General features: G+C 41.8%; 1 protein-coding gene across 1 annotated transcript; it reads right to left on the reverse strand.

Annotated features, from left to right (window-relative positions):
- Positions 1-310: 310 nt before the first annotated feature.
- Positions 311-7,919, reverse strand: PRLHR (prolactin releasing hormone receptor). The gene is made up of 3 exons (XM_056495314.1): positions 7,831-7,919; positions 6,457-7,718; positions 311-1,791 (listed from the first exon to the last, which is right to left on the reverse strand). Exon 2 carries the CDS (start codon positions 7,531-7,533, stop codon positions 6,499-6,501), a length of 1,035 nt encoding a protein of 344 aa, XP_056351289.1. The 5' UTR covers positions 7,534-7,718; positions 7,831-7,919; the 3' UTR covers positions 311-1,791; positions 6,457-6,498.
- Between the last annotated feature and the right edge of the window lie 5,507 nt (positions 7,920-13,426).

A 13,426-nucleotide genomic window follows, 5' to 3' on the forward strand; every position in this document is an offset into this window, starting at 1 on the left:
ATTGTCAGCACTTTGACAGGTGATGATTTGCATTTCCTCTGTCCTCAGTCAGTGACAATTTTCCAAGAGGAGATGGTATCAAAGCAATCTAGAATTAGCTGTGACAAGTGACAATTGCACTTAGCTGTGACAAGTGACAAAAACAAAAAGCTTTTACAAATAGACATTATTTTATACAACAGACATTAATACATGTTTTAATGAAGAAGTGACTCACAATGATAATATTATTGACTTGTTAAGATTAAACAGGTTTGCCATATGCTATCAAGTGCTTCAGATGGTTTCAAATTTATTATTATTTTTTTTTAATCTATGCATATTAACAACAGATGTTGAATGTTAAAGTGATTCAATAATCAAGGGGAAATCATTCCAAAGCTGAGTGATAATTTTGTCATGTTAATGATTTGAAATACTTTGTATGCATTATGTATTGGTTATTTAACTCACAGATAGATCTTTCACATGATATTTTAATTTTTGTCATCTTACTTCCTCCAGAGTTTCCTCCAGTTGCTGAGGAGCGGGTAGATTGAACACTTGCCTTGGAACTCCATCCCTAACCTTACAATTATTTTTATTAACAAAACCCTTTCACAAGAGCATCTGCCCTCAACTCCTCTGCCTCTGGACTGTACAGAAATGGGATGTGGGCCTCACTCTAATGTTCCTGCTTTTGCCTGGCTTGTCCCTGTTGCACTGAGGGATTGAGGGGAGGGAAAAGAGACACCACAAGGCAAATTCACCGAGTTGACACGCCACAAGTGAGGGACCACGTCCTCAAGAAGGCTTGAGTCCTGCACTCCTACAGGAGCAGCCTCTGGGTGATTACAGATTTACCCTTTGGCTGGCTTTTGTTAGCTTGAAGTTCAGAAATATTGTTTTTTCTTCCTTTCTTGCTCTGCCTCCACGAGGCCAAGATGGGGTTGGTTCACAGCACAGTCTCCTTCTTACTCCCAGACGCTGCAGGTCACAGACTCAAGCTGTGAGTGTCATTGGATACTGCTGGGAACCAGGGAAAAAGCAGCCTTGAAGCCTTGGGTTTCTGAGGCTGCTCAAGGACAAGGAATTTTAACGATGATTAACACCTGCTGGAGACGTGATCTTTTGCAGAAAGCATGTTTTCAAAGAGGTGTTGCCTTCTCAGACCAATGAGCCTTTTCTATTCTGTTTTGCACAAACTACCCTATATAAGTGTAGTGTTCCTTTAAATAAAACTCTTTTTGCTTCTCCATTACACGAAGAACTTTGTTGCATTATCCTTTCTGCCACTCCTGTAGCCAAAATGCAACGTGTGGGTGGTGGCTTTGTGGGACAGTGCACCGTGTCATCTGGTCTCACATTTTCACCTGTCTTGTGGGTGTGATGGGGTGAACAAACACATCTCCCTGTGGCTGGGGAGCTCTAGAAAGAGAGACAGCACCTCGAGCTGATCAACCTCCCCAGAGCACAGCTGCCTCTGGCTGAGCCCATCACTCTGGGATGCTGCTGGGGAGAGCCTGAGCTGCACTGAGTGATCCTCAGCCCCACCCAGCACCAGCTTCTCACAAACCACAGCACTAAAACCACTCCTGCTGCTGTGAGCCACGAGCTGCCTTTCCAGAATGTTATCTGGAAACCCAGAGCTGTGCTGAGCAGGAGAGGCAGATCCCATCTCCATGCTGGAAAGCCACAAAATCTCTTTGCAGTCCTCTTGCTGCTGCTTGTCTCCAGTGCCTCATGGAAATGCAGAAATTGTAGGAAATGTAGGTATGGAGATTTTTGCCATCATCTCCTTCTGGATATTCCCTGCAGGAATTAAAAAAAAAAAAAAAAAAGAAAAAAAGAAAGAATAAAGAATAACAAACCCTCAGGTAAATTACAAGGTGATAATTAAGATAAACAAGATGCAAAGGATGGAAAGCTACAAATAGATAGCAGTGATCCCAAATTGATTCCAATGGGCTGGAGGCATGAATCAGGGAGCTCTTGAGTGTGTGCTTTATTATTTATATAGATCACTAACTTCATTAACTTAATTTGACAAAGCAAGCTCTAGAAAGGGAAAGTCAAACCCATCTGCTTCTTGATGAAGAGGATGAATTTATAGATCCCAAAGGGACATAACTCCCAATAGGATATATTTGAGCTTCAAGCCCTTAACCTCTCACATTTTGCCCTCTAGGGAGGCAGCCTGACTATCAAGTAATTATTCCTGAATCGTTTAGGTTGGAAAACACCTCTAAGATCATCAAGTCCAAGCTGATACCAGCTCAACTCTAAATCATGTCCCCAGGGGCTACATCTACACATCTTTTAAGTCCCTCCAAGGATGGTGAGTCCAGCAGTGCCCTGGGCAGCCTGACCAGCCATTTGGTGAAGGAATTTTTCCTAATATCCAATCCTTGTATAATCCTGGGATCCAAAATTTTATTGAAATCAGCCTGGGGAAGCCTGTCCTGTCTGGTTATGTCATTATTCAGTAAGAATAGACTTCAGAGCTGCTCTTGAGACAGGGATTGTGATAATGATTGCCAAAGGAAAAGTCCCATTAATATAGGATGGATACCTCAGATGCATCTGCAGCTTCTCTCTGGGACTTTCAGTGAAACATCTTGTTGCTGTGGAGGGAAATCAGGTACAAAGGGTCAGAGTTAGTGGTGGTTGTGACCCAAAATGAGGTCACTGAGCATAGGGAAAGGTATTTACTTGAGGTAAACACAAAAGCCAGAGCTCCAGGTGTCAGGCCAGGCCAGCTGCAGATCCACTCAGGAAATGGCTCAGTTCAGAGCCTGTGTGTCTTGCAGAAAGAAGGGAGAAGAGGATATTCTTCATTTTAGAAAGCCCTTTTCCCTTTAGAAAGCTCTCCCTCTCTGTATGCTTTCCATGAGGCAGAAATGTTTGCTTTGACCCTTGAGCAACCTTTTCTCCAGTGTAAGCAGAAGAAACATGATTATTGTTTTTCTGAGAAAAGATAGAGAGCAGTGAGAGGGAAGGGCTGAAGGTAAAAGTTTGTACTACACTTCATGCAGAAATTGGCAAGATGGCAGTGGCTTTACCACAAACATGCTGGTTTTGAACCTACCCTCTTCTCGTCTGTTGGGGAGATTGATTCATGCACTGTACCGTTCTCTCCAGTCTTGCACTTTTTTTCCTCAGCTGCAGGTGCACCATTTTCAGCTTCTGTCACCTTAGACAACTAATTATATCTCACCACTGACACCTCAACAAGCAAAATTTGCTCGATTAAGCCCTTTTTGTTCATCAGGTCTGAAAAACACCAGCTTCCCCCAGTCCATCTATCAGCTGTGAAGCACTCACCCTGCTCCTGTGAGTAAGCAGGAGCTGCTTTTTCCCACCCAGATAAACTTCTATTCCCCAAAAATGATACAAATGTAACTCTGAGTTTTCTTCAGCCAAGAACAAGGAAAATTTATTTAAAGCAGTGCATTGCACAGACAAGTTATTTTTTGGTGACTGTTCTGAGTAGATATCCCTGAGGTGGGGGAAGCACAACCCTACCTGACGCTAACTTAGGTTTTATTGTTTTCCTTTAGGTGTCTGATATCAACTTCAGTGAGCTTTGGTCACTTTCTAATCTAACTCCTGATCAAACACTTACTTCTCTATGTGTTTCATGAGTACATTGCCTTTTAATGCCAGCCTCACTCTTGACCACAGGGAGTAGTTTATGCTTGATCAAGTTTATCAAGTTCTGAACTAAGCTACTCTACAAAATAAAAGCATGCCATGATTTCTTAACTACAATTCAAAAATATTCCACCAAAAAAGCCTCAGTGATGAGCCCTGCTCCTTCCAAGAGCTGCAGCAGTTCCCTGCAGAGGGCTGGAGATTAGCAAACACGTTTCACATGACAGCTTCCAATATATTTATTTGCATAACTGGATTACAGAAATGCATCAATGTGCCTCTAAATCTTATTATTGTTTATTACTCTGGATATCAGACAAAATAATAATTAAATTGTGCAGAGGTTCTTGGGGCTCAGTTAGCAGAACTGAGGCTCAGTGAATGTGGTTGTGCTTTGTTCTCTGCCCTATGGAACCCCCAGACCTCAAGCTCAGGACTGGACCCCCTGTGTGCAGGGAAAGACTGGAAAAATGGCATTACAGGACCACTGAGGTGGACCAAGGGGGCTGTGGAGGAGAAGGAGCTTCAGGAACCCACATCTGGAGAATGCAGATGATTTCAGGGTGCATCTGAAAACCTGCTTTTAAGGAGGGCCTGAAACAAGGGCAGGCTGAGCTTTCTGCTGCAAAATCACATCCTGACAGAATCAAGGCAAGTACAGATTAAACCAGCACTTAGATGAGGATGCCAGCTGTGCTGGGCATCTCCAGGAGCTGGCAGACCTTGGCACTGCTCTAACAGCAGCTCCAGAGGCAGCTGGAAGTGAGATATTCCCAATGCAGCTGTCACTGTGGGAACATTCTTGGCACTGAACAGCCTTCATTTCTGTCTCGAGGAAAACCAAATGGAGAGAGAAATCCTTGTTTGCTTCATGCAGCTCTCTGCAGTCACCATTTCCAGTCATTATCATTCAAGAGAACATGATGGCAAATGAGGGAAAAAATATGATGTGTAAGGAGGAAAAGATCCCAGGACTGCTGTGGGTAAGAAAGTCTGGGAAGACTCCACTGGGCTTTGGATCCCTCTGGGTGACAGCACTGTCTATATTTAGTGCAGGAGGCTGGAGACATTCTGAGCTACCTCAATGTTAATTAACCATTACAAACTGAAAAATTAGCAGTTTGAATTGACTTAATTGCACACAAGAAAAATCGCTAAAAATCAAGATTTTTTTTGTTATTTGAAGCGTTCTTGGCATTGTGATTTCAGTGAAATTGTGATTTCTCTTGGTGTCCTGCTCTCTGTACTCTTTAAAAGAGTCCTGAAAATGAGTTTGAAAAGCTTTTAAACTTGAGTTGGTTTGTGTGGAAGTGGGCTTTTTGCCTTTTCAAAGTGACCAGTTATTCCAACATTGAGCTATATTGAGCTTCAAGGAAAAGTCATTTCCTGAAATTCGGCAAAAGGAAAACATTCTTTAGTAAGGTCACTCAAATCTTTAAACTGAAGTAAGCAAGGCAGACACACATAATCACAGAGTGAATGCAAGTAGTGCCCAATTTAAACAGACCTTCTTCATTCAGTGCCTCTGTAATCAGTTTTTTATTTCCTCATTACCAGCAGTAGAACAAGTTGAAATTGTAGGAAGTTCATGAAATGGGATTTCAAATGTTTTCCCAACACTTTTCTCAGGGTGTGCATACGGATCTGGGGAATTTTTTTATCAAATTAAACACGATGAGCAAAATTATTTTCACAGATTCACAGTAGGATTACATTTACAAACTAAAGCAACCATATCTTTTCCCCCTCCCCTCATGTCCATTTGTATTGCCCCCAGCAGAGACCTCTCTGGCCTTTTGCAGGTGTAGTCAGAGAGATGCTCTTGCTGACCATGGCCAGAACTGCCCCTGGATTGTGCTGCTTTTTTGGCTGCTGTCAGTTCAGTACCAGGAAGTTTCTCATGCTATCCCAGATTCCAGCTGAGCAAGTTGGAGCAAACCTCTCAGAATCAGTATCTGTTGTCAGAACTTTGCCCTGTACACTTAACTGTGATACCAGATATTTTCAGGGAAGAAGAAACTAGAAACCATTAGGTTGATTATAGCTTCTAACTCCCTTTGAAAGGTGAATGCCAAAGGAAATTGTTTCCTCCCAAAAGACTCCTCCAAAGGAGGGCACCTGCCCCTCCTCTCCTTGGCAGCTCTTTCTTTGACTGGCCATGCAGTGCTCATGCTTGGCTCAATATCCACGGCCCTTCAGCCTTCTGTGTCTTAGGGCACCTCCAGAAGGGCAGTGCCAAAACCTCTGGCTCTCTCTGGAGACCAAAGCTGATGGCAGCATTGCACATGTCAAAATCCATTCCTCAAGGAACGAAGGGAATTAATCTCAGCACTGACAAGGCTGTGAGGACAACACAGCTGTCCTGCAGTAGGGTCGGCGACTTGGGGCTGCATGAGGCAATGGCCCTAACCCAAAAAGGACCACAGAAATGTTCTGAGTCCTCTACAATAGAGCCTGTGCTGAGGAATGGACTCTGGGTAGACACACAGTTTTAATTTCTACCCAATCCACAAAACTCCCTCTTTGAGATATTTAGGTTTCATATTCATCCTTGCTTCTCTTTGTCCCCAAAACCCACCTCTGTACTGACAGTAATATCCAAAACAGATAGGAAGGATATCTGTATCTTATTGTGCTCACATGTCCTTGGCTTCTAACTCCAATCAAAGAAAAAAAGACATTTTTGAGGCATGACATCTGCCTGTCATTCTCCATTAGAAGTGAAGGTGCCAGGGAAGATGCACATGGTACTTGTGTTGTTATAATTGAGCCCTAAGGGCAAATGTCAGGAATGAGGACTAATTAAAAGTGGAAAAGACTTACAATGTTAATGTACAAAGGAGGTGCACTCCCATCAGCTCTCATTTACAGCACCACACTGGCCATAATGCAGTTTGTAGCAGGTCCAATTTTCTTCTTCCTCCAGGCAAACATCTTTTTCAGCTCTCCCCTGAAGCTGTCATGGAGCCAGGCGTAGAGGAAGGCATTGGTACAAGCAGACATCATTGCAAACCAGTGGCACAGCAGCTGGATGAAGTTGAAGTACTGCTTGTCAATCAAGCTGATGTCGATGTCCTTTATCATGTTGAAGATGTGCAGGGGCAGCCAACAGACTCCAAAGGCTGCCACCACTAAGACCAGCAAGCGAAAAGTCTTTCTCCTCCTGGCACGGTCCCACTCAGCTTGGCCCTGGGTGACATTGCCTGGCACTACACGGTTCTTCAGCTTGACTGAGATCCTCAGGTAGGACAGGGAGATGACAGCCAAAGGCAGTACATAGGTGATGATGAGGGTGCTGTAGGCGTAAGCCAAGCGATCTCTTTTCATGTGGAACCAGAACTCCTCGCAGATGGAGAAGTCCAGCTCTGGGAACTCTGCGTGGTAGGTGTGGACCAAGGCTGGGGCAGCCAAAGTGCAGCTCAGCAGCCAAATAGCAGCCAGGATGTAAGCACAGATGGGGATGGTGAGCCTCCTGCGGAACGGGTACACCGTGGCACAGTACCTGTCCACAGCTATGACAGTCAGGGTGAAGACAGACACAAACACGGTGACAGGTTGCATCAGGAAAACAAAGTAGCACATGAAGCGCCCGTAAACCCATCCCCGGGGCTCAAAGGCATAGGCCAGGGTCAGGGGCACACAGGTGGCACACATGAGCATGTCTGAGAAAGCCAGATTGCCTACCAGAAAGTTGGTGACATTGTGCATTTTTTTTGTCTTGCAGATGACATAGATGAGAAGGTAATTCCCAATGACACCAATAAAAACCACCAGCGAGTAGCAGGGGATGATGAGTGGCTTGAAGGACTGAACAAACTGGAGCCCTGAGAATAAATTGCTGGTGTTGCTGTGAATAGCAGAGAGGAAGCTTTGGGAGGTTAAATTGTCCGAATTCATCATTTTCCTCCTTCTGCTGTCTGCCGTCAGCTGAGTGAAGTAGTTAGCACTGCGCTGCTCCCGCACTCAATCAGTGGGATAATGAATGGATTACTGCCTGTCCAGAGGTTACCACATGGATAGTAAACAAGCAGCCGTAAATGCAAAAGGTGAACTTGTAATCCTTGAGAGGCAGCTTTCAGCAGTTCCTAAAAAAAAATCAAATACAACCAATTTCCATTCAAGTCCTCCTGTATTACTATTAAATCTAGCTTTTGACAGCATGCCACTTAATAAACATTTAATGCAGTGAGTACTTACTGCTGGGGGGTTTTAATCCCATGTGATTTTCCTGTGGATGCCAAGAAGTGCCCTAGATGTCTGTCTTCTGCAAATCCAGGAGCGTGTATGTGTGTGTGTATCAGAGAGAGAGAGAGAGAGAGAGAGAGAGAGAGTATATGAGTGAGAAAGAGGGCGATGCGCATTTACAAGCTAAGTGGAGATCACTGTTTTTAAACAGTCTTCACTACTAGGTCATGACAGATTTGTGTGTAAGCTTTTATCCCCATTGGCTGCCCTGGGTATTACGTTGCTCTTTGTGTGTTTTTTACTGATAGTAATTAGTTCTAGAATATCCTTTCAAAAATTCCCCTCTCCTTCCAGTACCTCTATAATTGCCCCTCACCGCTAAAAATCAATTTACTTTCATTAACATGAGCCTGCAGAGTATCTAATCCCAAATGCGCTTTGCCAGAGCCCCCAGAGTGCCCAAAAATACTACCTGTAATTTTGTTGCTATAATGCAACTGTAAAATAGAATTTTAATCACATGCTGAAGGCAAATAAATGTTTATGCCACTAGAGGGTCTCAGCTATGTACCTGTGAATGAAGTTAGGATTAGAAATGTGCATTTAGCTTGTAGCACAAAGGATCTTATTTTACTTAAATTTGTTTTCCGCTGATGCTGCAATGTTTGCTCACCCACTCTGACTATTTTCAGTAGGATTTACACATCTTTAAAAGTAAACAAACGTGTGAGCATCTCAAAGGAAGTATTAGCATTCAAATAGGTTAGATGTAAGGGTTTGACCTGCAGACAGCTACAGCAAACTGCTAATATTGCAAATACCTAAAAATATTTCAGGTGTTTCCACATTTCTGCATTAGATTTGTTAACCTTTTCTGTACCAGACAACAAGTGCTATCCAGTCTGTAAAACAATCTATAGTTGTTTTTTTCCTGGTTCAGGCATTAGAAAGCAAGAAAATCAGGATAAGTGCTTACAGAATATTTATTTAGACATCTTCATCCAGTTCTTGTCAGTTGTTCTAATTCTCCCTTAACTCTTCTGCATTTCAACCCAGGACCACGATCTCATCTGGTGAAAACCAGTGAAAATCCACTGCCTCCATTTGTACCAGCTAGAGAAACTAAAAGATCCATGGAGCAGCTTAACTGATAATATTGTTAGGTTCTGCAAGTCACTCAGGGGATTTAGACACGATTTTAAATGACAGTTTATGTCCTAGTCAGTTAGACTAAGGAAATATTAACCCATTATTTTCTAGGAGGCTATGGGCAGAACCACATCCTTTTGTTTTGATGTCATTTGATACAAATCAGAAGTTTAAATAGACTTCATTTTTTTCCTACTCCTTTCCCTCATCCTAAAACAGAAGCTAACCTCATGTAGTCCTCATGTAGTCGTTCTAATAAGAGACATTCTGCTTGTGAAGGATGGTAAATTCAAACATGGCAAGTGCTGACTCTGTGCTGCTGCAAGCAGGGTTAGATTATGCCATGGACTGGAATAGAGATGTAATTCCAGCCTAAGGGGAGAGCATGCACATGGCCCCATTGCTTGGGGGTGTTATCCTTCACTTCATGGCTATAGTCACCTAACCATGACCCAGACTAAAAATGGCCCACTTCAGAGTCCAGTCTCCCTCTTTGAGCTGCATGGGACCCAGGAGAATATGGTACCTGTTTAGCTCTACATACCCAAATCCAGGATAGGATAGGAGAGGGACCTGAGGGCAGAGGTTGCAAAGAGGCAAGGAAACAGGAAATTCCTTCTGCTGTCACCACCCAGTGCAAACACACTGCTTGGTCATAAGCAGCATGCTGCAGAATTCCTAAAACCCATAAATTCAATTGCTTCATTTACTGTGGGAGAAAAGCATGGCCTGCTTTAAAATTGGATTGCAGCAGGCTTTGGACATGGTCTCTCATAGAAGCCAAAAAACAGGAAAATGAAGGGAGGCATTTGTAAAAGGCCTTCATATTGCCCACATCCTACTGGAATGACAAGGTTTGAGTGAGGAAAGAAGCCTCACAATAATATAATTGCAGACAAAATAATTGAAAATTTCATTTTGAGCTAAGTAATTTTTTTGCATCCTTCCCAAGAGCTGCAGAGTTGATCCCATAAATATTCTCATTATATTCCTAGGAGAAAAAGGTTTATTGTTCACCATGTGAGAAAAATCAAACACAGTGTCATCTCAAGAAGCCTTCAAGGTCACCTTAACGCCCAGGTCACAAAACAAACCTTATATATTCTTTTCTTTCAAGCTGTACCAGGCAATCTTCCTGCATTTTCCCTTTCCTTTAGATTTATTTTCTTCACCTCTGAAACCAGTAACCGGTGCCCCCTCTGTTTGAAGGCTCCTACCTATTTCTCATAGTGATTTTTCTGTTTGTTTTGGCTTCAGGCAGAAAATGTCTTCAGTTCAGCCATATACCACAGCCAAGGTCTGGAAAGATAATATTTAATAGAAGTTTGAATAGAAAAATATTCCAGCAATTTATCCCAAGGTAATAATCTTTTCTTCTTCTAAACTGCAAATATTAATTTTGTTTAGAATTTCTGAGGCTATCTGACAGAGTCCTTCCTGAACAGACTATAAGTCCTTTTCACATGCAGAATTTCCTCATTAAAAGAGAAAAGGTCACAGAAACTGCATTACTGTCATATTAAAGCTATTTTGACATTCCTAGTGTATAAGGGTGTCACACACAGGAATGATGATGAATATCTGGTTGAAACCCTGGTCTTCCTTGAGCCAACAGAGAATGTTATATTTAGAGCCAGACCAGCACTTCACAGAAAAGTTTCACAGCTGAGCTTTCATGATCTCTTATGCTAATCTGTCCAGCTCTACACAGACACTCTGAGTACAAACATTGGAAGTTGCTTTTAGGCTTTACAGGCCAAAACCTTTTCTTCTGTCATAAAAGTCTCACGATTTCAGCTGTTAGTTTTCCATGTTCCTGGAAACTATTTATCTTTTTTTTTTTCCCCCTGTAAACCACAACTAATTTTTGTACCACAGAGCTACCTTAAAAATTCTTTCACATTCTTTTGGGAATGTTCTGTGCAGGACAGATCATGTAGTTCTTGCAAAGCCAATAATAAAAACAGATGATTTGCATATTTGGAATGATGTCAGGCTGGGGGTTCCTTTACCAAATTCTTCTTTTGGCCAGCCAGGGAACAAGATTCTTTTTCACACAACAATTTCAAGTCCATTCAGATTACCCTTCCCCCATTTAAGCATATAGATGCATCATGTCTGTCCCTGCTGTGGACTGAGATATCACAGTCCCTAAACTTTAAGAACCTTAGTTTACAACTAGGGGTGAGTTTTTCATTTATTGTTTTGAGGGAGGGTTTTTTTGGCTAGGAGTTTTTTGCTTGTTGTTGCTGCTTTTCTCAAATTCAGGGCATCAAACTTTGATAAACGCAGTATTTAGATTAAAATAATTCACTATAGATGAAAAATAACACATAAAGTGGAGGTCCTGTAGTCTCATAGCATAGTAGGTTTTAGAGTAAATTTAAGGACAGAAGAAAGCACTCAAGAGAGAGATTAGACAAAATAGGATACCAAAGGAAGATTTTGCGAAATTAATTTTCCCTCTATGTTGTTAAAATTATTTTCTCAACACAAAATATGTAGTAGTTCTCAGTTTGGGTTTGTGTAGCTTATGAGAAATCATCATCTATGTCAGAGGAAATCTCCTAAGAACTGTGAGGCAGACAAAGAACTGCAGCATCTATGAAGAAATTGGACCAGAAGACAGCAACTATTTGTGGTACTCAAGAACCTTGTTTAGGATTGACCAGCCTTGGTAGCTCTTTTTTTTTTACCATATTAATACAAAAAGCAGGGCTGCACCAAGTAAATTTGGTAGAAACACCAAGTTTGGAATCACGGAAGACATGCAGATGACTGCACAATTAAGCAGTGAAACTTTGAAAACCTGGGGGAGAACAGAAGGAAAACTTGTCATAAAACACAAAATCAAGGTCACCAAAATGAGAATTTTCACTGTGGCTTAGGACAAAGTGGATTGTGTCATGGGTCTATAGAATGAAGCAAGCAGTGCATTTGAAATGCAAACAAAAGAAAATCTACTGCTCTGTGAGAGTTCTCAGGCTGAATTTTCCTCTACTTTCTTACAACCTCTGGACAATTTTCTTGCTATAAGTGTCTATTCACCAGAGCAGAATTGCACTGTATTCTTTAAAAGCACTGGAGAGGATGGTAAACTCCAGGGCAGGAAAACATATATTTATGGAAAGGAGCAATGTTAATGAAAGAACAAATTCACTTTGGGAAAATGTAGGGTAGAAAGTAGAACACTTCTAGGTTGGAAAGCAACAAATTTCCCGTGTAATTGTTTACCTGTTGAACAATCAGTGTATTATAGGGGATGAAAACATCCATGTGGACTGATTTCTTGCGTGGGGCATGGGTTTCAGAAGGTTCCTTTCCATCCTTCATCAACAGGCTTCAGACTGTATTCACTCCCACTTGAAAATAACTCTTCTATCACCTTTTTCAGCAGTATTCCCATTGATAATAGGAAGATAGAATTCAGAAGATAGAATTAAAATTTATGTACCTGCACACACACACATGAGCATGAAGTCTTAATATATTTCCAGTATTCTTTGCCATCTTTCAATGGGGAGATTGTTGCAGTAGGGCCTGTGAAGATCTTCTAGAATACATAAATATTTTCCAGACAAGCTTTTCCTGTTGCTGATCTCGGCACCTGCTCAGAGCAGCTGATTTACAAAGCAGGGAGAAAGGCAGGGTCAGCACAGTCACTCTGTAAAATCATTTCAGCAGCAAGGCACTCCACTCAGTACAATCACTGATTCTTCTTTCCCTGATCTGCCTTCCTGCAAAATTGTTGCTGAGAGACTTGATACAGGCAGCTCTGATTCCCCCACATCCCCAACCCCTTAATATTTTCTTTCTCTGCCAAACCCACACAGGAATTAAAGATCAAGAAAAAGCTGCCTTTTTTTTTTTTTTTAATGTTGTGTTTAAGAGTGCAGTTATGAGGGATTTTTTTCTTGTTTCTGTGTGTGTGTGCTGTTTGGGGGGGTGGTATTTTTTACATTTCTAAGTAAGAACAGGAGACACAGGTTGAACGTTAGGATGACTAAAGAGGCATTTGTGTTTAATATGTTGCTTTATCACGCTAAAGTAGAATTTTGCTGAAAAATAGGGTCTGTCTAACAAGTCTGACCATCTTTGAGTTGACTGGACAGACAGCAATAGAATTTCAGATTTTTTTACTACAGATTCTTCTGTAAACCCACGACTGAAATGGACCCTAATCATGTTACAGGAAGAGACAGCTGCTGTCTTCAGTATTCCCATGGACAGGACTAGGAAACAAACAAACAGACAGATAGACAAATCCCTGGGGAAAAGTCCTTAGGAATATCAGAGCTGGAAGTTTCCTTCTTTATCTATAACTGTAATTTTAGGCAATGCTGCTGACACATTGTGGTAAAATGCATTTATTTGTTTTTATGGCTCAGTCAGAACTCACCTGGGAAAAGGTATCTGAATGTCTCTGATCTAAAGGTTGTTACAAGGAAGGATAAAAATA

The sequence above is a fragment of the Oenanthe melanoleuca genome, chromosome 6 (assembly GCF_029582105.1).
Source record: "Oenanthe melanoleuca isolate GR-GAL-2019-014 chromosome 6, OMel1.0, whole genome shotgun sequence".
Lineage (NCBI taxonomy): Eukaryota > Metazoa > Chordata > Aves > Passeriformes > Muscicapidae > Oenanthe > Oenanthe melanoleuca.